This window comes from Micropterus dolomieu, linkage group LG18, assembly GCF_021292245.1.
Source record: "Micropterus dolomieu isolate WLL.071019.BEF.003 ecotype Adirondacks linkage group LG18, ASM2129224v1, whole genome shotgun sequence".
Taxonomy (NCBI): domain Eukaryota; kingdom Metazoa; phylum Chordata; class Actinopteri; order Centrarchiformes; family Centrarchidae; genus Micropterus; species Micropterus dolomieu.
This window is the reverse complement of record NC_060167.1, coordinates 24,071,709-24,099,075: the sequence shown is the minus strand read 5'-3', so window position 1 is coordinate 24,099,075 and position 27,367 is coordinate 24,071,709. Positions and strand designations below refer to the sequence as shown.

Sequence of the window (27,367 nt, the reverse complement as noted above, 5' to 3'; positions counted from 1 at the left end):
CAGAGTTGCAGCTGGTGTTTCAGTCATCAGTTTTCATGTGTGCTGCATCTGTCACTCCTGATTGTGGTAAGACTGTGGTACATCATTGTAAAAAAAAGGAAATAATTCAAATAGATACAAAAGAGTCCTTTAGCTTCTCCCCTCTGGTAGCCGCTACAGAGCACTGTACGCAGACACGGGAACAGTTTCTTCCCACAAGCCATCACTCTGATGAACAGCTGACTTCTAACTCATGGTGTCAGGAACAATTCCTTTGCAATAATCCAGTAACTCTGTCTCTAATCAGCAACCTGTTTACTGGTTACTACTTATGATTGATTTGTCATTCTGTATTTCATTCCTGTTCATACTGGTATATTGTATATACTGTATCATATCCACCTACCTTAAATACATAACACCTGCACATTATTTATTCCAGCATCCTTTACCATGCTCCAACACACTGTGTACATGTATGCATGTATGTGTATATGTATATATATCACATGTACATAATAATAATAATGATAATAATTTACTCCTGCATCCTTTGCACTCATTGCACTATTGTCTCAATCTGTCTATATTGTTTTTGTTTGTAGTGTCTATGTGTTCTGTATACTGTAGGCGTGTCTGATTTTCTTCATGTATGACTGACCACATTGTGAGCAATGTACGATCCAGAACCAAATTCCTCGTATGTGTACACCTACCTGGCAAATAAAGCTGATTCCGATATATGGAGCTACCCAAACATTAATGTTTGGGAAAGACTGTTGCTGCTGTTTCCTCACATTTCCTTTCTTTCCATTCCTTGTAGCTTTATTCCAGTTTTACATTACATTTACAATAAATGTATTAATTTGGCTGACGCTTCTATCCAAGGTGACTTACAATTGCTATATATGTCTGGAGCAACTAGAGGTTAAGTGCCTTTTAATCAGGGACACATTAGTGGATGTGTCACAGAGGGGAATGAACCCAGGTCTCTCACACCAAAGGTGTGACACACTTTCTTTTTTGTCCAAATTAAACAAACAAAATATAACATGGTGCTGCAGATATGTTGTCCCAAAAGGTAGAGCTATTTCTTTATGATACATATATTGTTGGAAATACAATATAACTCTGTGCTTTCCCACAGTTTTATTCTGTTTATGACCTTACTGTAAGTTTTCATCATTACATACAATAGGAAACGTTAGAAATATTGGATTTTAAGGCATTTCCCCCTAATTCAGCCTTTGGTATCTTTGGGATTTTGACAAACAAATCTAAGTTTTGCAGGGTTAAACTGTGCAGGGCTGTCCAACTTCCTTACGTGAAATGCTGTAAGTGTATATATATATTTTTTTGTAGGCTACCCACTTTGCTAAAACTTCCCTCATTCACTTCATGTGTCCACAAAATATACATGAACCATCAAGCTCACCTGGAAACACTTGGCAAGCCTTGTTGTCGATGAGTTTCAGCACTTAGGACTTAAACAACGAGAACTGGTTTATTATTAACCCTCCACAGTTAAAAAAGCCCGTTCTCTCTCCTGTGAAAGCCTGACCTTTGACTTCTCTGAGAGTGTGGGCGGAATGAGGGCGGTGTGAAAGACAGTTTGGTCCCCGTGGCTTTCCGTAGATCACGGCCTGGGCGTCGGCAGTTCACTCAGCGCTGCTGCGTAGGACACAAACACCAAACACCACTTCTCCCAGAGAGCTCGGAGGTGTCTCTTACATAATCGAAAACTTATTATAAAACACACAAAAAACATGCATTCAGTCACTCTAGACAGCAGCGGCTCGCCAAAGAAGTGGACGTTATCTCGGGGAATGAGCGAGGATGAGTCTCTCCGCAGCATTATAAAAGAGGTCAGAAATCACTGTTTGTTCAGAGCTAAGCTAAAGCTAACGGTTTGTTATCTCTCAGGATGTGAATCTTTAAACAAGTAACGTTATGAAGTGTAGCCAGTCTCAGCCATATTAATAAGACTTAACAGCGTCTGAAATGAATAGTCGGGTGTGTTTTTATCTTTAGCTTCAGTTCACTTCCCCAGTATTAGCTAGCTGCTTGTGTTGTGCTCTGTCTGAGGTGTGGTTTTGTCTCCTTATCAGACCGACAGCTCATCCAGGCGCCTGACACGGAGCGACAGCCGAGCAGGCACCCTGAAGAAGAGGAGCAACAGCCAGGTAGGAGCCAGAAACCCCTGGACACCGTAATGATATCTAGCTGATCACACCTGGAGGGCTCCTGTCTCTCGTAGTAGGCTAGTCAACATTACTGTGTTCAAGGACAGTTTCAGATAGTTGTGCTTTAGTGTATTTTACTTTCCACTCCTCTACAAGAGGGAAACATTGAAGGCTACTTTTTACACCACCATCTCAGTGTAGCTCTCACTTTATATATAGTTATACTTTTATGTGAGAGCAATACACAGATTAAGGTTTTACATGAAGAAACATGTGATAATCTTATAAAATACAATGCATCGTCCAGTTTCAAAAAAGCAGTGTCTAGTTGAGACTTTGATGTCTGAGTTGTTGGCAAGTTAACCAAAGAGTGATTTCCTGTCAGGTAGGTTTCAGGCAGGTATATCTATATTTATATCTATTTATAAATATATAAATACACACATTTGTGTAGCAGGGGCCATAATACAGAAACTTCCTAATGGGCAGATCCTATCCTAACTGCTTGGTAACCATGGTAATAAGGGTTAGCAACTGATTTAGGTAAAAGGCCATTACAGATTAACAGTTCCTAAGTCAGTGTTCCTTTCCTAACTTAAGATAGGAAAAGTGTATTACAGAAGTATCCTAACTTCGTGAAATCTTAAGCTCTCCTAACTTTAGGGTAACTGTTAAGCTGTCCTAACTGTACTTTTCCACCAGGTAGTGTTTGCTAACTTGTTTAATCCACATGGCTGCTCTTTTATTGCTTTTACAAAATCAACAAAATGTCAACAGGCGGTACTTATTAATTGATCTACCGATGGCGATGTAACACTGGATAATGTATCGTTATATAACAAAATGTAGAGACATAATGTACAAAAAATATCCAAATGCAAGTCTTTGATAGAAGGAAATTGTTAAATTCAAGAAATACATGAAAACATGATGACATTGGCCCGCAGCTTTTATTTATTTATTTATTTTTTTACCTTCATTATTAACTTTCCTGAGAAGACAGGTTCCTGCTGGGGTCAGTGAGGGAGCACAGGAGGAGTCACCACCAGTTTTCCTATGCTCACAACAGTTGCCTTTCTCTTCGTATCACTTGTAAATGGACTTGTTTTCTTTTTGACAGCATCAGTGCTCCGCTGGCTGCCAGATAGCCTATGCGGTGGTGACTGAGTCCGCTATTTTAGCCCACTCTCTCTGTTTAACCTCCCAAAATAAGCGTTGCGTGAATTTGGATTTCTCAACGGAGGTTACCAACACCTCTTAAGTCATCTGACTTGAAGTCCAATGATAGTAGTTGTTTCTGCTCCATTTTCAGTGTATGTTTCATTTAAGAAGCTACCAAAAAACAGCGATTAAAAGACATTTAGCTTGGCGAGATGAGAAAAGTGGCATCAGTTGCTAGGTAAGACATAAAAGTTGATAATTGATGTTGGATTGAGTATTTAAAATTTCCTAACCTGAGATAAGATAAGATGAATTAAGATAAGATAGTATTCCTAAAGTTAGTTAGGATTTGCTTCTGTAATACCAGAACTTTATTTCTTCTCTTCTACTTCATTAATCATTTTATGGCCTCTCAGATTTACCTTGTGGCCCTATTGGAGGCACCCCTACCACTGGTCTAAACAAGTTAACAGCTCCACGTCAACCAGCTACAATAGTAAAATGCTACTCGCATATTGCTGCAACAGTATTGACTCTAAAATGTCATCTGCTACTTTTTCAGTTACATGGGGATGAAGAACACTTATTTATAGTACATTTATTCATTTAGCTGACACTTTTATTCAAAGCGACTTACAATTGCTGTATATGTCAGAGTTCGCACGCCTCTGGAGCTACTGGAGCAACTCAGGGACACATTGGTGGTTGTATCACATTAGGGAATTGAACCCGGGTCTCTCACACCAAAGGCATGTGTCTTATCCATTGCTCCATCACCACCTAACATATTTTAAATGCTTGTAATGGTACTTATGCCTAAGTAAAGGATCTGAACGAACCCCCACAACTGCACTTAAGAGGCACTTGAATGAGGTCGTGATATATAGCTTGGCAACAGACATTTATTTGTAGAAAATCTAAACTTGCATTCAGTGATCTTGTTGGGACAAACTGCGTTCCTGTCAGGGTGTTTGGTCAAAAGCTTAAATTGATTTTTGAAAATATAACAGTACCTCTCTGTCTGGCACTGTTCTGTTTACCACTACTGTGGAAAGGCAATGGGTCTGACTCAAATCCATCTTCATAAGCCGGTGTTGCACCAAATTCTGTGACCCATCATGTTTGTGACCTGATTAGGAAGGTGAGCTTTAATGCCACTGCAAACGTTTTTGTCACACTTAATCACATAATGTGTTCTGAGAGCTGTTATCAAACATGGTGCCACCATAGTACAGTATATAGATAGGGTCAGATAGCAGCGATATCAGGTGAACCACAGCCCATGCATTACAGTCGGCCTTTTAGAGCATGTTTATCTTGATGTAACTTGATGTAACTATATTAAAAAGACTAAAAGTATTATTTACAAACTGTTTTATAATTTTTTTCCCCCCCCTTTTAGCAGTCTGAGCAGGAACTCTTCATGGGACTCCCAGAAATGGTGAGTATTTCTTACTGGTGTTACAATTATGACGAGTTTTACTATTTAATGTCTTATTCACTGTCCTGTCCGGTAGTATAGATCACTGCAGTGATACATATTCCTTTACATATGGAGGGATTTTCATGCTTCCAGAAGAGGCCTCCCACTGATGCCTCTGAGAGCTTGCTAAACAGTTGCCCGCCCACTGACTGGCATGCGTTTCTTTCTAATGTTGCCCACACTGATTTGTAATTGTGCTTGTGGTTTAGCTGGAGCTGCAGGCCAGCTATGACGAGGTGGTGCAGGAGCTGCGTGGGCTGGAGGTCGAGCGAGAGGCTCTGTTGTTCCAGGTGGACGTTCTGCAGGACACGCTGGAGGGTGTAGAGGAGCTGCTGGCTGAGGCCCAGAGGGAAGCTGGACAGGCTAATTTAGTACGTCGAGGCCGCAAATATATGTAGACCTTGTTTAGTATTCATCCTTCTTCTAATGAGAAGTTTGTTTTTGTTACTCGTTGTAACAAAGTAAGCGACTAACAAGCTTCTGGTCATCTCATTGTGCCGCTGCATTTGTAGGAGCTGGAACAAGAGAGGGAGAACAAGAGGAAACTGGAGAGCATGGTCTGCTCTCTGATGCAAGAGGTGGAGAGATTAAAAGAGGTACTGTGACAATTAAAAGGAGAACATGACAGCATTAGAGAGGAACAAGGTTTTTGAATTAATGCATAACGATGTAAAGTCTTATTGAACTTATTTATGTCAGGAACGTGATCACTTCTTATCGAATGTGAATGTTTGATGTTCAGCCTATTGTCTTTTTCAGAGCTCACAAATTCATATTTCAAAAATCAAACGTCCAACATTAAAAAGAGAAACCAAATTCAGGTTGCTCAAAATCAGCTAATCATTTTAATTTAAATCATAAAAAATTACATCAATTTGAATTGGTGACATTGTAAAATTTGAGGTGAAAAGCTCAAACTTCTAAAGATAATCCGTTCTTGTTCTGTCAGGTTACCAAGAAAGAAAGGTTCGGATGAGTAGCTGGAAACCCTTTTGATTAACCTTTTTATTTGACTAAAATAAAATATACGTTTAAAACTTTTATCTGACCTTCTGAAAGTTTAAATGAGGGAATTCAAACTAAATAATTATTTCAACATCACAAACTCTGTGACGTTTAAGTACTCAGAAGTTAATGTTAATGAAAGTTGTTCAAAGGATTCAGATGCTTATAAAATTCAAATTTTCATGGATGTCTTCTTTCTTTGCTTTCATTTTGTTAGAGATGGCATTGAATTGACAGGCAAACTTAAACAATAATAACAAAATAAGTTTAAAATGCAACTATATATAGTTTTAATCTGAAAGGACACATGATTTTCTCTTTACAGGAAAGGAATAATGAACCGCATGTTCCAGCGAACACACATGGACATGTGGATGAGGTCACAAGACAAGAAATGAAAAACAACGCCAAGGCATTGATGAAAACCGAACACAGAGAAGAAAAAGACTCGTCGCTGTGTGAAGCTCACAGCAGCCAGAGCAGAGCATCAGAGGAAGACGGACAGAGTGAAAAGTTAGAAGACGAAGGAAGCTTCCTGACAAAGCTGCGGAAGATGGTCGGTAAGTCCCCGAGCCATTTGCCCTCTCTTGCACTAGACAACCCAGTCTCTGAAGACGGGGTGCTGCGGAGGCCTTACGAAAACGGCGTTGAGGTCTTCGATGGACTCCACCCTTCTTCGGACGGGAAGGACTCAGACAGCATAAGTGCCTACGAGGATGCGTCTGCTGAGACTCCAGAGCAGGACAGGATGTTCCCGGGTGAAGCAGACACTTTGGAGCTGCCTCATGATTCAGAGAATAAAGAGAAGCTTAACAACTGCCAGGCCAATGACAGGGAGACCCAAGACCCAAAAAACCCAGACGTCTGTGTCATGTCTTAACTAATCTGGTTGACCTACTACGGGGCAAAAGGTTGAAGGTTATTATTGGTCAGTTGGTGTAATTCAAGAGCTCTTCGATTTGCAGTTTACTCACATCTGATGTTTATGTCTTTGGAAACATTGAGGCCAACAATCACATTTAGAGTTGTAATTAGAGCTCCAATGAGTAGTCAATTAATCGATTAATCTGCAATTATTTTGACAATCAGTTAATCGTTTCTGTCGTTTTTCAAGTGACAATGCCAAACATTTGCTGGTTTCAGCTTCTCCAGTGTGATATCTGACGATTTCTTTGGGATTCAGACTGCAGGTGGAACTGAATGAGTTGTTTGAAGACGTCACTTTGGGCTCTGGGAAATTGTGATAGTCATTTTTAACACAACCTTTTTATAACTAAAAGAATCTGCAGCTTAATTGAAAATAAAAATAATGGTTAGGTGCAGACCAAGTTGTAAGACGAAGGAACTCGGGATCCAGGCAGTTTACTAGCTGAAATTCCACTAAGGACTACTGATTATTTGCCAATAATTTCTTTTCTGTCTTAACTTTTAAAAAAAAAAAATACATGGATAAACATTGGAAATACTCCATGCTGCTTTGACCGTTTACTTCTTTGGTAACCTCTTTGTATACTAACAGCTGGTGGGACACAAGTCAGGATTTACCTGTTTGAAAACGCAGTGAGCTCTGTAAGAATGTGGAACGGGAGTGTTGCTGATTTGGCTCAGGTCATAATTGCAGGACAGGTTAGTAAGGTTTTAAGAGACAGGTTTTTTTAAGGGAAAATGCCATCTTATTTACTGCTTTGCTGATCTCAACCAGAACATTTATTTTTTTATCTTTCATATATGGCCCTTTGTCCTGTTTTTATTTTGAATTAAGGGAAACTGAATTAGCTGCATTTGCACTTTTTAAAGTTCTTGTATTGTGGTATAAGATTACATTAGAAACAACATTCCCTTTATAAACAAACATGTCAGCGAGGAGTAATCAGCTGACCTGCTGCAGGCTGTATTCTCTCCGCATGGTAATACTGTATGTTTGCACTTTGGAAGTGGAATTTGCTGAAATTAGTCTCTTTCGGATGTCTCTGCTGTACACGTTTGTATTTAATCGCTTTTTTATTTAAATTTTATACAATGTAACATTTCTTTATGCTTGCAAGAATAGAAGACCCTTTCTCATCATTTGAGATCAATACTTTGCATGAGCACCCAAGAATGTATATTGATTTTAATGATTTACAAATTGCACATGGATCTGTGCCAGTTTATTAGTACTTTTGCACGCAGTACTTTTCACACCTGTATTAAATAACAGTGTAATTGTAAACGGATTTACTGCGAAATTGGTGTTTTGAAGGGATTTTAAATTTTGTTTACAAATAATGTATCGCTGTCATTCCCTGGTTTTTAAGGTGGGTCTTTAGTCAAATTAACAGATAAGCTCAGTTTTGATAAACACTAACTATTTTTTAATGAAAATTGCAGTTTGGAGAACTGATTCTGTCAAAGAAAACAAAAGCAGAACAATATAAATACATTCATGGAAATTAGAAATGGAACATTTGCAGTCTGCATTTAGCTGCATGTCATTTTGGTCGTATATTGATGTTTGTATTGACTCGTTTGTCTTTTGCATTGCTTTTTATCACACAGGCCTATTTCAAAATAATGCTGGTTCAAACACTTTGATTGTCTGTTGTGCTGTCTGCCATGATGCACAAAGCATCGGCGACGCAGCTGTTAAGATGACATGTCGTTGACAAGTGCTGTTACTGTAGTGCTGCCGCTGTAGTACTGCTACTATAGTAGTGTTACTGTAGTGCATGTGCCGCTACTGTAGTACTGCTGCTGTACTGTTGCCGCTGTAGTACTGCCGCTGTGGTGCTGTTACTGTGGTGCTGTTACTGTAGTACTGTTACTGTGGTGCTGCTGCTGTAGTACTGCTACTGTAGTACTGTTACTTTGCTGTGTCTGCTACTGTAGTACTGTTACTGTGGTGCTGCTACTGTAGTACTACTCCTGTAACGCTGTGTGGTGGCACTGTGGTCCGTTTTTGAACAGTCAGGCCATTTGCAACCAACGCTGTTCATATATTCTTACAGAAACATTCACAATCATTGGTGGTTTATGTTGTCATCAACAATTCCTTTTATTCTCCTATTCATTTCCTGTCAGTTTAAACCATTTGGTTTGCTGTAATGAACTCTGACTTAAAATATTTAACTTCCTCATCTGTCAATATCACTGGTTAAGTTCAGCATTTTGAGTTCACAGCAGTGAGTTACAAACAAAATATGATCTTACTGTATTTTGATGCATTTTCTAGTTCTAGATATTACTTGTCCTGATCTTTGTATAAAATGTTCAGATGTAACAGTGAATGACCGTAACTCAAAAGTACATTCCAGACATATGAAAATAAAAGGAGTCAATGATGCTGATGCTTTGTTTTGACTTATATTTGAAATAATGACATGATAAATCACCATCATAAGCTACTTTACTGTGATCTGACTTTAAGCTACACAGGGATGTCGGTGTGTGTGTGTGGGGGGGGATCCCTTCTAAATTGTGTTTTAAAGATGTTTAAAGAATCTGAAGGATCAGTTTAGCTAACATCTTGGTTTTATGAAGTTATTATGAGTAGATGAATGCCATAGCTTGCTTTTTTTAAAATTAAATGCAGACATTTGGATAGTTGTGTTGCTAGAAATCAGAGCAATTTTGGTGGTTCAGAATGTGTTTAACTGCCATGTAACTTAGTGATATAAACTTTCAAGATGATAGGTTCTGCTCCTGTGAAATGCCACCAGAAATAGCGCTGTACTCTATTCGGCAGTCTTTGTGTTCCTGCAGGTAAGAGCATTCACTTTAAAACTGGCCTGACATGTGACGTTATTTGTCCAACAGATTGCAAAGTAGACCTTTATCAAAAGGGGAAATCACAGCTCCCTTACATTTGGTTCAGTGTTCATGAGTGAGCTCAGTTACTAAAAGTTACATAAATGTTTGCTGTGGTGCTGAGTTTGATAAAGCACATGTATTTTACCAATTTATTCTTTTTAAATAGTGTATAATTTACTTTCATCAGGACTGAAATTCTTCATAGGGTTAATGTGATGTCTCAGTATAGAGTAAACTGCGTTGGTGATGTAAGTCATGCCACGTGAACACAGCAGAATAAGCAATACATTTTATATTTTTTCATAACGAGGGTACAAATTATATTATCACAAGATCTCTTAAATAAACAGTGTCAACTGAGCACAGGTTAAAAAAGTAAAGACTTGTTTTACAGTGAGTTAAAACAAATGTATGAATCACAATAAAACCAGAGGATGAAAAGACACATTAAGATTTACTCCAAAATCCTGTCCTCAAATAGGTTAACAAGGAGACTGAGCTCAAGTGGAAAGTCAGTAGTTGTAGGGGAGGGGGGGTGTGCTGACTCAAAGACAGTCCTCCTGTTGTCTTTTAACAGTAATAGCGTATTTCAAACACAGAAACAATATGATCAAAACATCCCCTTTATTTTCTTCATGTTCAGTTGTTTCCACCCAGGCAGGCGTGCAAAGTCATCTTTGGTGATCCCAAATACGGCGATGAAGTCAGAGTCAGAGAGGTATTTCTGAAAACAAGTGACAACAAATTACTCACATTGCTGTTTGCTTTTGCTTGAACGGTGAAGCACGTGCGTGCTCTGCAAAAATCTATCACAGATACTATGTAGCAGCAAAGCATCATGGTTACACCTTAGAACAAATTACACAAAATGTTGACAATGATGGGAACAAATCAGGGATCAAATAGGGTAAATAATAATACTAACTTCAAGACTTGAGGAGAGAAATTAATAATAAAGCTTTGTTTTTTGGGCCCGTCAATTTCCTAATAATTTCATATTAAGTTTCATAGACAGAACTATGTAATTTCATTGTAACCATAGAGAAAATAGAATAAATATACACAAATGTAAAACTTGTTTACAGACAGCTTACAATTTAACACATGAATAATTAATTAATCTTTTCTTGGTTTTAAATTGAGCTTCTCTTTAAAAGAAATTGATCTTTTCCATAACAACTAAAGCCTTAAAACAACAAAATGAATCATTTCCTATCTGGATAATTGAATGTGATTCGGAGGCAATTGCTTACTTTTATTGTTTGATTGTTGAATTTCTGCCATGAATGGTTGGGAGATGCAGAGGATACAAACAAACTACAAACATGGTGGCTTGCTCACACACTTCACACACCTACTCCCCTCAAACACACACACACACACACACACACACCCCTACCTCTTTTTGGGTCGGGTCAACACCTTCAGGCAGCTCGCTGGCAAGCTTGTTGACCAACTTGTCATGTGGAAAACACTGAAAGATTTTCTCACTTTCACTCTTCTGCTCCTAGAAAGTCACATTAATGTTCTTCATTAATATATCACTTACTGTTGTGGCATTGAATAGGCATAAATGTTTGATAAGAGGAGGGTAGATAGATAGAGAGAGAGCTGTATTAATGCTTAAAGACTCCTGTCCCTGAGTTTTTGAGATAACTTGTATTATATTCAGTTCCAAATAATCGTCACCGGTCGAGGCAGATTGCCACCCACCCTGAGTCACCAAGTGCTTGCATATGATGGGAATTGTTGGGTCTCTGTAAGTAATGTTACAAAGAGTACAGTCTTGACATGCTCTATATGAAAAGTGCAATTAGATAACTTTTGTTATGAATTGGTGCTATTTAAATAAAATTGAATTAAACCTCTACATGCTCACTATCACAATAAAGGCAAAAATGGCTGAAAAAAAAGAGTTAAAAGAGAGAGTTAAAAGAGTTATCCATCCATCATCAACCGCTTATCCTGCGTACAGGGTCGCTGGAGCCAATCCCAGCTGACTTTGGGCAAATGGCAGGGGGAACCCCTGGACAGGTCGCCAGTCCATCGCAGGGCCACACAACCACATCCATGCCTAAGGGCAATTTCAGCTAACCTGCATGCCTTGGATGGTGGGAGGAAGCCAGAGCACCCGGAGAGAACCCATGCAAACTCATGGGCCAACTCGTGGGCCACGACCTGTGTTTTAACCCACGACCTTCTTGCTGTGAGTGGTGCACTGTGATATTAAAATAACTACATTCAGTAGCTATTCTAAAGAAGGAATTGCTAGCCTGGCAATGCTGTTAATGAAGTAAGACTTGCAGTCTTGTAGCCCTAAAGTAATTTCTGAATGTCCCTGTCTGTGTGAAATATAACAGTAACACGACCTCTACCTAACATACAAACTTTATCTTAAATGTAACGTGTGCATTAAAAGGTCGAAATAACCAGTGTATCAGACAAACAATCGTTTCTGTTGCCTAAACAGCTTGAAGAATGAGCATGGCTTTACATACAGTTGTAACACGAATAGGTGATGCTACATTTCCCAGCTCCTTCTTCAACTCCTCGTAGGTCTTTCCTCCCTAAAAGAAAGAAATGTTTGTCAGCGTGTGTTTTTTTACTCATCAGTGTACAAGCTGATTCTCTGTTTGAAAACCAAAACACTCACACTCCATTTGGAGGGGTCCCAGGCTGTGAACCACCCAGTGAAGGTGGGCGGCTCAAATCCTTGCTTGATCAAGATGATAGGGGTGTCGGGGTCTCTGGTACCCGGGTGGGTGCGCAGGTACTCTTGGCTCGTGACCATTGCTTCTTTGCGCTCCACCTCATTGGCCTCTTTGCTGATCCAGAGAAACACCTGAGATCAACAATAAGAAAAGGCAGAATGGGATTGAACTGATTTCAGATTTCTCTCAGTAACAAAAAAAAAGCCCTCACAAACACTCTGGGGATGTTGGTGATGTGTCACATTCAGCTTTGAAATTTCTGATGTTTCTAATGTGTTTCTACCACTGACACTAAAAACAATAGCCTCATACCTGGTCCCATGTGTCCAGGAGCATGACATCATCCTCGTTGAGGTCTTCCTGCGTGAACTGAGTCACCTCGCTCACAATGAAACGGCCCGTCTTATTGGAGCATTCAAACAGGCGCGCCTGGTATTCTGAACCTGTCTGCTGTAATCTGTAGTCAACAAGGTACAAGGGAGCTTATTTATCATTATACAACACAAGGTTGTATAATGATAAATAAAGTTTTTAGTCCCTTCATGCTGCACAAACAGAACTTAACAGACGATATAATGTATGTATGGTAATAAATATAATAAAACAATATATATTACAGTTATTTATATAGGCCTACAGACCCAGAACATTCCACAGTGCATTTTTTAAATTTGCATCGGGGGAGAATGTAAACCGCAGCAACAAAATGATAAAATGTTTTCTTCACATAAAGAAAGTGTCCATTTGACCGTTACAACATACGATGTGCAAAATAGTGGAAAACAAATGTGTTGCCTTCTCTCATTTGCAAATATTGTCATCATTACCTCTTCTCACTGGCATAGGGAGCTTTCCCTCCAAGCAACTCCCAGAATTCAATGGACTCTTGACCCTCCGCCACAATCTGCTCAGAGTCTTTCTGGGAGTTCTGGCCAATCACAGAGCTGATATCCTTTGCCATGGCTCTCTCATCTCCGCTTGATCCCTGGTGACAAAAGGTCGCCCTTTTAATATTTTGATCATTATGAGCTACAGTACACTGTCATGGAAAGTTTGACATTATGATCTTATTTGATCAAAGATGATCTGGATCCAAAACGTCAACTGTTTTGTGACTATTTTTAGTAATTAGTGATGCTTGAAAGGACTATTTTGTTCAGCAGCTGGCAGAGATTCACTCAAGAGTGAGCCAGACAGGCCTGAACCAAGTCCTTGCTGCCTTTGTACTTTGACAAACTACATTATATGGCTAAAAGTATATGGACACCCACACACTACACCCTATATATGATTGTAGATAATAATTAATTTAATTTAATCTAATTAAAAACATGGTTATTAATATGACAGCCTCCATTCTTTTGGGAGGACTTATTTATTTTTTAACCTGGCTGCAGGCTCTCATTCAGGCACAGCAGAGATCAGGGCTCTCTCTGGGGCAGTTCTCCAACACCAAACTGAGAAGCCCATTTCTTTATGGACCTGGCTTTGTGCACAAGGGCCATATGTTGATGGACCTCTGTAAAGTGTTGTCACAACGTTGGAGGCACACTGTTGTCCAAGCTAGCATTGTACTCTGTAGCATTACAGTTGAACTTATTTGGAACTGAGAGACTTAATCCAGACTATAACAAAAACAGTCCACCATAAAACTATACGAAAGTTTCTGGATGTGGGTTTCTACATACTTTTGGCTATATAGTATATTTATCTATCTTTTTTACCTTTATGCCACTGCAAATACACAGATGTTAAAGGGGCATTATGGAGTTTCCAGCGGCCACTAGTGGTGCGGTTCTAAGATTGCAACCAGGCATGTGCTCGTACGTGTGCTCGCTTGAACTCATGAGCGAGCATAATCCAAAACACAACCACTTTCATACAGAAATCCTGCAATAAACGCAGAAACACCAGCATGCAGGCTGTGGCTTTTCACTCAGACATGTTCAGGCTCTGTTACTTCAACGTCCCCGTCTCAGAGGCAGATCAACACCGGCTCCATAACGTTTCTTCATTCAGCGCAGCGAGCCGCATATCGGCACAATCCTCCCGGAAAAAAGGTGACAGTGGCTATAGGCTGGCAGGGAGACTGCTTCACACAAGATGCTGGAAACTCAGGTAAACCCCTACTGCAACGTTACAGTAATTGTTTTATCAGCTGCAGGTTGAACTAATCCATGCTCGTTACATGATCACGTTACATTTACTGCATTTAGCCGACGTGCTACCTCGTTAGCTCGCCTGCTGCTTTCAGTAACTATCTTTATTATCTGTGTATCTTTCACCGGAGGCTCAGCAGTGTCAGCACAGCTAAATGTATCGGATGATAACGAAACGGGTAGTGAGCTGGGCTGAATATTATGACAAGATTGTGTCACGCTTTATAATAATAAGACCGCAGTAAGTACATTTACTGTGGTGTCAGTGGATGGCTCTTCCTCTGTGTTGTATAGTATGTGGGTCATGTTAGTTACAGCGACTGAGAGGTGCAGAAGTTATTTACCTGAGTATTGGTAAAAGGCAATAAATCTAAACTGAACGTTAAAAAGCAAACAGCAGCAGGTCCGAGCTAACGAAGACTAACGTAGGACTGCATGTCGTTAGCTGCTGTGTTGTCGCTGTAGTATGAGAGAGGCTCACAGGGCTGAATCCGACCCGGAGACCTCACATTAAAAGCAGAATAGTGGCTGATGCAAGCAACAGAGAAAACAGGCGTGTGCTTCATTTCTAAGTGAGTTTTGAGCCCATTCACAATAAGGCAATGACAATTTGATTTATTAAAATCAAAAACTTACATATAGCCCCTTTAACATAAATACATGAAGTAGGCCTACCACAAAAATGCTATGATAAGTATCATACTGTATTGTATTCCCATCCTGCTGTTTCAGTTCACTTTCTCTATCTGATTTAAACACCATCTTCCTTACCTTTCCACACCACAGATACATTCCTGTTTGGCTCTTTAGTAAAAACACATCATTGGAGTTGAGAGAGGCGGCCAGGGCTGGAACCTCTATGGCTTTAGTGTTGGATGTGTCAGTACCGTGGACCTGGAACAACCTTATTGGTGGCTCTGGGTCAGAAGACCCTTTTCTAGATGTGCCCCCCTAACAGAAAAAATAGGAATAGTCTGAACTGTATAAACCTGCCAAAAAAACTTGAACAGATAATAATATCATTTTGCAGATAAGACTGTAGTAAAAATAAAAAAGCTGAATGTTTCCTAAGAAAGGATTATAAATGCAGTCGTACCTCAAATATGACCATTTTCCCCTTGAAAATCGCCATGAAGTGTCTTGTTTCTTTGCCCATTGTTAATCTCACTTGAACTGGCTCATCACCGTACTTCTGATCCAAGTTCACAGCCTGAAATGCTGAGGCTACCAGTTCATCCTGTGTCGCATGACGCCCCTGAAATAACAAGTGGTAAAGTAGTAAAGTAAAGTAAGGACATCCAAGGGCAGACTTTTTTGTAATCAACTTTCTATTACATTATTACATAAGACACTGGCTGTTACAGCAAATCCTCACCTGCCATATATAAAGCAAGTAACACTTCTTGTTGTTAACCAAGTAAGTGTAGAGGATCAGGTAGCAGTCTCCTCCATAGAAGTATCCGTACCATTTAGGGTCCACAGGCACAAGCTCCAGATTCTCAATTCGCCACACCTGGGCACATCAAGCAGGCAATTAAACATGGAATCACAAATGGCAGCAAACTGATGGGGCCTGAAGTGCTGGATGTTTCAACAAATCAGAGGGCAGAGCACGAGTACCATTTCATATCCCCTTTGTGTTTCAGAGTTGCATTTTAAGTCTGTAGGTACGCCAGCAGCCCTGTGAGGCTGTAATGCTCATTACACATTAGAAGAAAATGTTAGAGGGTTTAAGAATGAAGGTATTATTGGTGCAAAACACATTCACACACCTGTAACAAAAAATGTGACGTCATGGACAAAATGTTCACATCCACAAATTAGTGTGTCAATTCATGCAATGAGAGTTGCACACCTGTAGAATATTTTCCCTAGCACACACACACGTCAATTACTACAACTGCTTGAATATGGTGCTACCAGTGTCAAATGCTGTTAAAAACATGACAAGTGAAAATGTCTGTAAAAAATGCATTTTTTGAGTGGTCAAACAATGTTGTAATGAATCAGATTACCACAAAGCAATATCCACATGGGCCCCTAAGGGTCTGGTCTCAGGGGCTGCACATTTTGCCTCGTTGGAAATCCAGCTCAGTTTGTTATTTTCATGTTAGCCTCAGCATGTTAACAATCTAAAAATAGCATGTTGACAGGCATTTCCCTACTGGATGTTTGACATATAGTATGTTAGCATGCTAAAACTAGCATATTTAGTAGGCCTATGTTGCAGTATAGCATAATCGCATATAACATGTTAGTATAACCTTCTTACATTAAACATAATAGCACACTGACATTAGGATATTAGCACACTGTGTTAGCATTGATCTCAAGCTGAAGCTGACAGTATTCAGTCATTAGTTTCCTGACCTCTTGAAACAGTAGATGACAGAGGGATCCTCCTCAAAGTAAATTCAGATTAAATTGTCACAGTTACCTCCACTTGACCTGTGCCATTGTCCACCATTCGCTCCTGTGCAGCGACCTCTGGCATCACGTGCATCAGAGAGGCATCAAATTTTTCCTGTGTGATGTGAGCTAAAGCAGAACATGGTCACAAAACAAAATGATTAATCGACAACAGAGATTCAAGGGTTTTTTAGAATAAAAATGCGTTTTTTTAACAATAGATAATTTTAGGCTGTGCTCGTTAAAGAACATACATACCAACTTTCCCTCTTGTGTTCACTTTGCCCAGACCTTGAGTCTGGTCCTTTACAGTCCACCTCTGGAACAGCTGCTTGAAGAGAGCCGGCTCTGCCCCGTCATTCACTGTTACCACATTTGTAGTGATCGGGTAGTTTTTCATTTTGATGAACTCCTATGATGGTCAGTCAGAAAAAAAAACAATGGAAATAACCAGTTGCCAGTTTATTGGATACAGCTAGCTGAAACTAATACTATCTAGTACAACAATCCTGCAATAAATCCTAGGTTGGATTTTACTGCCTTACACTGACAAGTGCTATTTTTGTCCTCCCCCATTTTATATCACTGAGCATAGTTTCAGGTACAGTTCAAGAGCACCACAAACTACATCCTCCAAAATGATCATTAAGTTGAATCAACATCTCTTTAAAACACTTTCAGGATTTATTAGGGGTTGTTGTATCAGATAGTTTTAGCTAGATGTGCCTAATAAACTGGCAAATGAGTGTTAGTATGGCATGGAAGAGCAAACAAACACAAGCTGACACATGTGAGGGTCTAATGCAGAGTCGCTCACCAAAGCTCTGCCCATGGCAGCCTGTCTTTCAGCTTTGTTTGCTTTCTTCCCCTTCCACACAAAGAGCTTCATCCCTCCCTGATCCAGGATGTAGCAGTCCTAAAAAGTGAATCACTATATTTAGTAAAGAAACAATTTCCTCTTAACCTACTTGAGCGGTTTGAGTTCAAACTGTAGTGTCTAAAACCTTTAGCAGTACAGGAATGGGGAAACAGACTAGATGGACAACCATATGAAGTTTTATGGTTGCATCGGCACCCAGCTTGATGTGGTCATAATATACAGTGTATGTAACCTTTATATTGGACCAATTCACCTCATGGTTGAGGAGATCCTGAACCAGTGGTTTGGTAGCAACTTCTGTGACCTTCATCTCACCATCAGCATCTGACACGCTGAAATCCAGGTACACAAAATTAGAAGAAACAGACAACACTTTAACTGGACATGGACAAATCCACTGACTTCATGAAACACCGGATATCACGGTCAGGGAGCCACTCACTGGTAAAGTGTAAGGTTTGACATCTGCTCCTGGTCAGCAGTTTCATCTGGAGGTCCATCTGTCAGCTTGGAGGTTCTTTCTCCAAGAACACTGTTCAACATCTCCATGTTCTGAGGAGAGTTGCTCTCAGCTTCACCTTCGATCACTCTGATCTCAGCCCGACCTCCTCTCTCTCTGTCTCGGATGTCTTTGGCCAGCAACATGCCCTGAGAATCGGAAGTACAACACAGACAAAACTACACAATACAGAAATCTCGGACTTCAAACTAAAAATTACTACCAGATATTAAAGACATGTAAAACAAAAAATCCATTTAATCCATTTTAAATGTGAAATATCACCCCTGTACACTACACTAATTTTAGCAAAGATAAATGTTGAGTTTTTACTCTTTCAGCAAAAATGTGTTCATTATGCACGTAATTCATGCACGTAAGCATTCAGTAAGAGCTGAACAAAGAAGCAAACACTGAAGGTGAATTTTACAGATTTTACAAATGCAGTTCAGTTTACTCGTCAGTACCAGTCAGACATATGAAAACAGCTGTGTAATTTCTTATGCAGCTCTGATAACCCCGATAATGGCATCAGAGTTACTTCAGTTAGGGTGCCAGACTTCAAATGTATAACAGAGAGTTTCGTTACAAACTGGGGCTTTGAAAGACATGGGCCTTTACCAAGCAGGGAAAGTCTGTTATTTTGCATTTTGGGAAATGTAGAATCCAGGGTTTTTGGAGCTTGACCCATAATAGGGACTAAAAATCAGAATATATCTGCCAACTTTTAGAAGTGCAATAATAAATCACTAGATAACACATTTAAATGAGATTCAATAGGAAATGACCTCCAACTGTGCACTCCTTCAACTTTCAATAAATGGCTTAATGATGATATTCAGATCTGGTGAGGGCAGCACAGAAAGCACCAACTTACTGTCATAATTGTGTTAGGGTCTGCACCTCAAACGTATATACACTGAACAAAATTATAAACACTTTTTCCCCATTCATCTAAGACTTTCTCTATGTACACAAAAGGCCTATTTCTCTCAAATATTGTTCATAAATCTGTGTTAGTGAGCACTTCTCCTTTGCAGAGATAATCCATCCACCTGACAGGTGTGGCATATCACGATGCTGATCAGACAGCATGGGTATTGCACAGGTGTGCCTTTGGCTGGCCACAATAAAAGGCCACTCGAAAATGTGCAGTTTCACTGTATTGGGGGGGGGTCCGGGGGGATCTGGAAACCAGTCAGTATCTGGTGTGACCATTTGCCTCACGCAGTGCAACACATCTCCTTCACATAGAGTTGATCAGATTGTTGATTGTGGCCTGTGGAATGTTGGTCTACTCCACTTCAATGGCTGTGCGAAGTTTCAGTCAGGTCGAGAGCCCGATGAGGATGACGAGCATGCAAATGAGCTTCCCTGAGACGGTTCCTGACAGTTTGTGCAGAAATTCTTTGGTTATGCAAACTGATTGTTGCAGCAGCTGTCCAGGTGGCTGGTCTCAGACGATCTTGGAGGTGAAGATGCTGGATGTGGAGATCCTGGGATGGTGTGGTTACACGTGGTCTGCAGTTGTGAGGCCGGTTGGCTGTACTGACAAATTCTCCCAAATTTGGGAGATGGCTTATGGTGGAGAAATGAACATTCATTTCACGGGCACCAGCTCTGGTGGACATTCCTGCAGTCCGCATGTCCACTGCATGCTCCCTCAAAACTTGCGACATCTGTGGCATTGTTCATCAGACAGCATGGCAATACCCATGCTGTCTGATCAGCATCTTGATATGCCACACCTGTGAGGTGGATGGATTATCTCGGCAAAGGAGAAGCGCTCACTAACACAGATTTTGACAGATTTGTGAACAATACTTCAGAGAAATAGGCCTTTTGTGTACATAGAGAAAGTCTTAGATCTTTGAGTTCAACTCATGATGAATGGGGGCAAAAACAAAAGTGTTCCATTTATAATTTTGTTCAGTGTACATCATGAACATCCAGATAAAATACTGAAAATGGAACCTGAGAGCCTGAGAACTGGACAACCTGCTTCAAGCACCCAAAGCAACTTCAATGACACATTTCAATTCATGTAATAATTAAACATCTTTATATCGGGAAGTTGAAAGAGTAAACAAGGTGAAATTATTTTTATGTTATTATTACACTTGGAAATAAAGTTGCAAATGCACTCACTTTTAAGATTTTGTCATCCTATCTATTTCCTGTATTTTTAAAAAGAACTTTTATCTGGTTTCCTACTCATGTGTGTTTATATGTTTCCATACAAATTCTGCTTCCGACAGTATACACAAGCACCCAAACTGTCACAAAAATCTTACTTTAAGCTTTTCCTGTGCGTTGCTCTTGGGTCCGTTCCACTGAATAATTGTCTTGCCAATGTCCAGCAAAAACACATCTCCAAGGTTGAAGCTTTTCCAGCTCATCTCCACCTGAAACAAATTAAAACACAAAGTGCTCTTTCTACATGACATGCGCTATCCCATAATGTTACAAAACCACTGTGAAGCGTGGCTCACCTCCTTAGCAGTCACTCTTTTCTTCCCTTTGACATGAAGCAGCCTCTTAACGTCATAGGTGTTGGTTTCAATGTGCTTCATGCCTGATGCAACTCCACCTTTCTTAAAGCTGAACAAGACAAGGTAATGATTTGTATGGTTTCTGTTACTGTCTATAAATGAGGGTTTACTGTACCAACATTTTCACTTACATTATTCCTTGTTTGAAGTAACCCCTAAATTCATTAGACTCGTAGTTCTGAACCTCGCGGTGCTGGACCGGAGTGGAACCCAAATATTCATCCAGCTGGATGGTGTAAACAGCAGCTGCACCCTGTTCATCCTGAGTGGACTGGGAGCCGATCCAGTAGTGGATATTATAACGCAGAGAGCTGCCCACCTTCTGAGTCTGGAGAAATACAGGAGTGGAGAAAACTATGTGTAGATGTTTTTAGTTTTTTTTTCTGGGTTAGTCTAATGTATACTGTGCTTTCTGCTATGTTTGTACTTTGCACCTGTCAGTCAGTATCTATGTATGTACTCATTTGCATTTTTTTAAATAGTATTTGAAGTACATCAAGTCCATGAAAAAGCATTTCAATACAATGTCTGTGTTTCTTCCATCTCATTTTAATGCATGCCTTCATAATGTATGACTTCAATTTAAATAAGTTAATTTTATAATTTTTTAAAGTTTTATAGGTTGACTATGTAATAACTGTCCAGGGACTACAGATGAAAAATAGTCTTTTGGTTAACTCTGGCGCATTTGCATCTATGTTTATTAATGTGCACTGTCCCTGCTAAATTAAACTGATTAAATAAAACAAAAATAGATGGGGATGCTATCTGATATACTAAAAGCCTTTTGTCACTGCTTCAATATTCAAAACACATCTACACATCCAAAGAGCAAAGTCTACAAACTTTACTAAACAAACAAGCATCTAAAACTACAATAATTCATTAGTCACCTCCCCACACTTACAGACAGAAGTATGTAGCAGTCACCCTCATAAAAGTTTCCATAAGATTTGTCAGGGACTTGTACCAGCTCCATTTTCTGTTGCACAGAGAGAAAAAGGTGTCCAGCTGTTATTTCCACTTTAAAGATGTCAGATATAATAGACAGTATTTTTTTAACATCATCACAGCTCTTTAAGTAATTTCCTCCTGGAGTGGTGACATTTTTAATCTTTTTACCATTAAACTGAACAGCTGATTTGACTGCAATCACAATTGCAGTAACAAATGTAAAATGAAATTACCTCAATTCTCCAGATTATAATCCCGGGGCTGTGAGTTACTGCTCTGAATGTGTACTCCATGTTGCTCAGATGCACTCCGATTCAGTGGCACTTGTACACTTTTGTTCTTTGTATTTCTTTTTCTAGAAAAGCAAAACATTTAATCATCATTCAATTTTTGGAACATTAAAAACAATTTCTTTCTGTACAGTAACAAATATTGAAATTGTTTTAAAAAGATTTCATCTTAAGTTTCTTTTTCCTTTGAAAATCTGTTAGTTCATATGTTATCAAACACTACATACCTGGTATTCTGGCTATAAGACTTTCCTGTGATCGTCCAACAGCTGATTTTCCATCTGATAACAAAAAGCCCTTGATGCTTTTACCCCCAGGGCCCCTAAAAGATTTGCCTGCATTTGCATGTTTCAGGCCCTTTCACAGTGTTCTGCCCAATCACTGAAGAAGACACAAAATCCCGTAGGCAAATGAGCTGAAAAAAACAGGATTGACTCATATTCAAATAGACATACACGCACTTATCAACACTACCATGCCCATTCATTTTCCAGCTCACCAAATTAGAACCATATAAGGACATATGTTCAGGTAGATACACATAGACATAATTAGCTTTCACAACAATGCCATATTTTAACACATTAATTAGTATAGTTACTGATAAACATAAAGCTAATGATTATTATTTATTTATATTATTATCAGTAGTAGTATCAGCTGTTGTGGTAGCAGTAACAGTAATAGTAGTAATAGCACTGAGTCCAACAAAGTGCAACGCTCAATCGGCAGAGTACTCTTGATCAGAGTGCTCTTGATTTAATTAAAATAAAGAGACACCAGAATTAAAGCTCCTGTGCAGGCAGCTCCACACTTCCCCAAAAACATATGCATCAAATACATTCTCCTGTTATTACTATTGGGCTGGACAATCCCACAAAATTTGGTTTCGAGCTGATACCACCTAAAGACAGAATGGCTAATGTGCTTTCATGTAGGGAAAACCATGTGTCGTGCTTTGTGAGGTGAATGGACAGACTACTTCTGAATACATCTTCATTACCACAGAGACATTTTCCAAACATTAAGAATCTTTTTTTATTATCCTCTGTAAATAACGTAATACTTACTTCTCTGTCAGTCACATGAATGTAAAAATACAAGTATTTCTTGGTAAATATGCGTTGTATAAATGTGAATTCTCTGAACTAACAAGGAGGTCCTTGTTAGTTCACCCACCCACTTCAACCTGTTATCAATTAACAAAGAATCACCACACAGAAACATTTTCATACACACCACACGAACACCTGCACACACTCGCATACACTGGCTTGTTACATAACCACCTTTTAACCAGGTCATTTCAAAACCATTGTACTTGTATCTTTCTGGGTTGTTTGTTGCTGTCTGATTTAGTGTTTTTTAACCTGAAAACTTACTTACTTTTACTTAATCAAATGAAAACTAAATAGACAACAAACAAATGGACTCATATTCAAATAAACACATGCTTATAGAACACACCTCATCTAATGATGATGTAAGGAAGGATAAACTAAAGTCACAAACGTGGCTCGTACTACCCTGAATTGATCAAGAAGAATTTTTTTTTAGTTGTAGCAGTATTAAACATAAATATTGTTGGTGGGAGAAGACTACTTGCTCAAGAAGTTAAACCTTAAAAACAACATCCTCCTGGGCTGAACAGTTCACATCAGTAATTTTAGATGTACTGGTAATTCTGATGTAAAAATGTAAATGTGTACGGTTTTTAGTTTTATCGTGTTTTCTTCAACACATCACAGCTGGGCTTTGTTGTAATTCTATTCCTGGTTAAAGGTTCAAAGGCACCCTACAGGAAGTTCAGTTCATTGGTTATGATGATAAACACACAGCCCGCGGTGGCTATACTGTAAATCTGTGGCTCTGGAGGGAGCTTTTCTGAAGTCTGAATTGTATTATGGGAAATGTTGGATATTTGGTTGCATTACTAAATTGCTTGAATAACCGTTTAATGTTTAAAGAAGGGTCAAAAATCCATCAAATACATGAACTCTCAGAGTGCAGAATATTTGAAAATATTATAATTGAATGTATTGCTAATGTAATCCTGTGACACTGCCACATGTTTTTCCATTTCTCTAATAAATTTCTAATCTGCGTTTTCTGCGCAGGTTTGTTGCAGAGACTCGAGCCAGGAATATAATATTATTTAAAAAGTCGAGAAGTTAGGAGAGACAGCTTTTTTAGGGGGGAGGGGGTGGTAGTGAAAGTGATATAGTAATGTTATGAGTAACGTAAATAGTTACTTTTATCACCCAGTAAATAAGTAAATTAATACATTTACATTTACATTTACTCATTTGGCAGACACTTATCCAAAGCGACTTACATTTGAGGAACAACATACAAGCATCAACAGAGCATCAAATACAGATCTACAACTGACAATACATACTAGTAAGAGCAGCAATAAATACTAGTAAGAGCTCACAGTACATATCACATCAGTGGGGTAAATACCTAGGGAAGGAAGTAAGAGTTAACAAAAAGTGCAATCAAAACAAAAAAGTGCAATCAATACAAGATAATTGTAGGGGATAGAAGAAGAAGAGCACAGGAAGTGCATGTTAGAGGTTAGGAGTTAGAGGTGTTATAAGAGGAAGTGTTCTCGGAAGATTCTGGAGGCCACGGGGAGCCAGTGGAGGTCATTGAGTAATGGAGTGACATGTGTTCTTTTGGGCTGATCAAAAACCAGATGCGCTGCTGCATTCTGAACCATTTGTAAGGGTTTCAAGCTGGAAGACCTGCTAGGAGGGCATTGCAATAGTCGATGCGAGAGATAACCATGGCCTGTACCAGAAGCTGGCGCACTGAGTGAGGTAGGGCCTGATTTTCCTTATGTTGTACAGAGCAAAGCAGCATGACCGAGAGACAGCAGCAACATGGTCTGAAAAGGACAGCTGGTGATCAATCATGACACCCAAGTTTCTCACCTCCTTGGTTGGAGTGATGGTTGTGGAGTCAATTTGTAGTTTGATGTTATGGTGGATAGATTGCTTGGCTGGAATGACCAAGAATTCAGTCTTAGAGAGGCTTAGTTGAAGGTGGCAAGCCTTCATCCAAGCAGATATGTCCGATAGACAGTCCGTGATCCGTGCCGAGACGGTGGGATCGCCTGGCGGGAAGGATAGGTAGAGTTGTGTATCGTCTGCGTAGCAGTGGTAAGAGAAGCAGTGCGAGCGAATGATCGGCCCCAGTGAGGTGGTGTAAATTGAGAAGAGAAGGGGACCAAGCACTGAGCCTTGGGGCACCCCTGTGGAGAGGCAGTGGGAGGAGGATAATTGTCCTTGCCACAAAACATTGTAGGAACGCCCCGAGAGGTAGGATTCGAACCCCAGGAGTGCTTTACTCGAGATGCCCATTGCTGAGAGAGCGGATAGCAGGATCCTGTGGTTGACTGTATCAAAGGCAGCTGATAGGTCAAGCAGGATAAGAACCTAGGATTGGGCTGCAGCTTTAGCTGACCTTAGGGCTTCTGTTACAGACAGAAGAGCCTTTTCAGTAGAAAAAGTAAAAAATATTACTATAAATAAATAAATAATATTACTTTTTTAAGGAGTAATATGTAACTAGTAATTTATTACAATTTCGCAGTAACTTGCCAAACACTGCCTATGACTTCCTCCAACAACGACAACCTTATTGGTCTCAAGGGGCAGGCACTTTCTTGGTCCCGTTCTGAGTAAGAAAGCACAAAGCTTTGCATATAATGATACAATGTCTTCCTGGTCTAAGGTCAAATATGGTGTTCCACAGGGATCACTACTCACTCCACTCTTGTTATGTGTTGCCCTTAGGTCACAGTTTCAAAAAACACAACATAATGTATTCACTGCTATGCTGATGACACACATATCTTCCTGTAACCGTCTGACTGATATAATTAGAGACGTGCTTGTTAGAAGTCCATCACTAGATGTGCAATAATTTCCTGCATTTGAATTCACACAAGAATGAAACATTGCTTGTTGGTCTAGCTAGATAAACATAGCTCATTCCATTGACTTGGATGGCTGCACAATTTCTCTGACCCATACAGTTAAACATCTGGGAAAAGTAATTCAATCCTATTTGAGGCACACACCAAGTGTATAACTTGAACTGCCTTTCACTGTCGTAAAATAGTCCAAATAAGGCAGCAGGCAAGGTTTTTCTGTTCATTACGATCTTGCCTAATTTCACTGGCTGGAACAAACGTACTATTTTTTCCCCCTCCTAGACAAGTAGCTACCCAAATCCTGTTACAATTATAAGATCTCTGTTTTTAAAATTACTAACCTCAACCTTGTTGTCACATTAACATTATTACATGTGGATGCGTGTGAGTGTGTGTACTTTTACATGTAATGTCGGGTTTTTTTTTCTATTGTTGTTTACTGACTTGAAAAGTGTACAGAGACTCTCTTGGTGATGTGCACTTTACATGGTCAGTAAATCAGTAATATCTCCTCAACCATTAGGCCTAGATGCATAATTCTGGTCTCCTTTGAAAGGTCAGAAGCTAAGGAATATAAATCCATTGTATATTAACATATTTATTTTACCATTACAGACTACATGGATATGAATAACAAAAAGAAATATATTTTCATGCTCACCTGGTAAAAAAAGCTTTATTTTAATGCAATAAACCATCAAAACCATCATACAGTAGATTATAATGCACCTTAATATCTTCTAATACATCTAGAATACAACTGTAACTGTAAATTTGATGAAAAGAAACTGATATACAACATTTATTACACATTCTTTCAAAAATATACCAGACGAATGTCCATGTTTTGGCCATATTTACTGTTTATATGTTCACTTTTATTGGTAGTTATCTTCAAAACATTATTTCTCTCCATACAACCACATGTCTGTGTAGCTCCTACGGGTCGCTAGCAGAGGCCGATAAAGATCGCCTCCGCCAAATCACACTCTTCTTCTCCACTTATACAGTGGGTACGGAAAGTATTCAGACCCCTTTAAATTTTTCACTCTTTGTTTCATTGCAGCCATTTTCCAAAAATCAAAAAAGTTCATTTTATTTCTCAGTAATGTACACTCAGCACCCCATCTTGACAGAAAAAAACAGAAATGTAGAAATTTTTGCAAATTTATTAAAAAAGAAAAACTGAAATATCACATGGTCATAAGTATTCAGACCCTTTGCTCAGTATTTAGTAGAAGCACCCTTTTGATCTAATACAGCCATGAGTCGTTTTGGGAAAGATGCAACAAGTTTTTCACATCTGGATTTGGGTATCCTCTGCCATTCCTCCTTGCAGATCCTCTCCAGTTCTGTCAGGTTGGATGGTA

At 39.4% G+C, this 27,367-nt stretch overlaps 3 protein-coding genes across 4 annotated transcripts in view; 2 read left to right on the top strand and 1 right to left on the bottom strand.

Annotated features, from left to right (window-relative positions):
• The first annotated feature begins 1,615 nt into the window (after positions 1-1,615).
• On the top strand, positions 1,616-9,133 carry si:ch1073-456m8.1 (leucine-rich repeat flightless-interacting protein 1). 2 transcript variants are annotated; one of them, XM_046029484.1, is made up of 6 exons: positions 1,616-1,844; positions 2,088-2,162; positions 4,729-4,764; positions 5,016-5,177; positions 5,319-5,402; positions 6,137-9,133. In XM_046029484.1, the coding sequence occupies exons 1-6, from the start codon at positions 1,746-1,748 to the stop codon at positions 6,689-6,691; spliced, it is 1,011 nt and encodes a 336-aa protein (XP_045885440.1). In that variant the 5' UTR covers positions 1,616-1,745; the 3' UTR covers positions 6,692-9,133. The 2 variants fall into 2 exon arrangements, with proteins under 2 accessions (XP_045885440.1, XP_045885439.1); XM_046029483.1 differs by having other exon boundaries at positions 1,617-1,844; positions 4,726-4,764.
• A 1,072-nt stretch (positions 9,134-10,205) lies between these two features.
• Positions 10,206-22,057, bottom strand: avil (advillin). Its single transcript, XM_046075311.1, has 19 exons — positions 21,998-22,057; positions 21,718-21,792; positions 20,942-21,138; positions 20,751-20,859; positions 20,553-20,663; positions 18,202-18,407; positions 18,013-18,091; positions 17,697-17,795; positions 17,138-17,291; positions 16,908-17,008; positions 15,846-15,983; positions 15,567-15,725; positions 15,242-15,421; positions 13,139-13,296; positions 12,624-12,768; positions 12,254-12,442; positions 12,099-12,167; positions 11,000-11,107; positions 10,206-10,324 (listed from the first exon to the last, which is right to left on the bottom strand). The coding sequence occupies exons 1-19, from the start codon at positions 22,055-22,057 to the stop codon at positions 10,211-10,213; spliced, it is 2,451 nt and encodes an 816-aa protein (XP_045931267.1). The 3' UTR covers positions 10,206-10,210.
• olfml3b (olfactomedin-like 3b) overlaps positions 14,387-27,367 on the top strand; it is a 21,908-nt gene continuing 8,927 nt past the window's right edge. Inside the window, exon 1 of the mRNA XM_046029482.1 lies at positions 14,387-14,429. The gene's annotated coding sequence lies outside the window, so the exon portion shown is untranslated. The remainder of the gene's footprint in view (positions 14,430-27,367) is intronic.

What these genes read in the sequence shown, in the direction of transcription:
- si:ch1073-456m8.1 (XM_046029483.1), top strand. Translation starts at nt 1,746, where the DNA reads ATGCATTCAGTCACTCTAGACAGCAGCGGCTCGCCAAAGAAGTGGACG. An exon ending in TCCGCAGCATTATAAAAGAG is followed by an intron (nt 1,845 to 2,087) that starts GTCAGAAATCAC and finishes TCTCCTTATCAG; the next exon opens with ACCGACAGCTCATCCAGGCG. An exon ending in AGAAGAGGAGCAACAGCCAG is followed by an intron (nt 2,163 to 4,725) that starts GTAGGAGCCAGA and finishes CCCCCCTTTTAG; the next exon opens with CAGTCTGAGCAGGAACTCTT.
- avil (XM_046075311.1), bottom strand. Translation starts at nt 22,057, where the DNA reads ATGGAGTACACATTCAGAGCAGTAACTCACAGCCCCGGGATTATAATC. An exon ending in AGGATCTCCTCAACCATGAG is followed by an intron (nt 17,796 to 18,012) that starts GTGAATTGGTCC and finishes TTCACTTTTTAG; the next exon opens with GACTGCTACATCCTGGATCA. An exon ending in GAACACAAGAGGGAAAGTTG is followed by an intron (nt 17,009 to 17,137) that starts GTATGTATGTTC and finishes GTTCTGCTTTAG; the next exon opens with CTCACATCACACAGGAAAAA.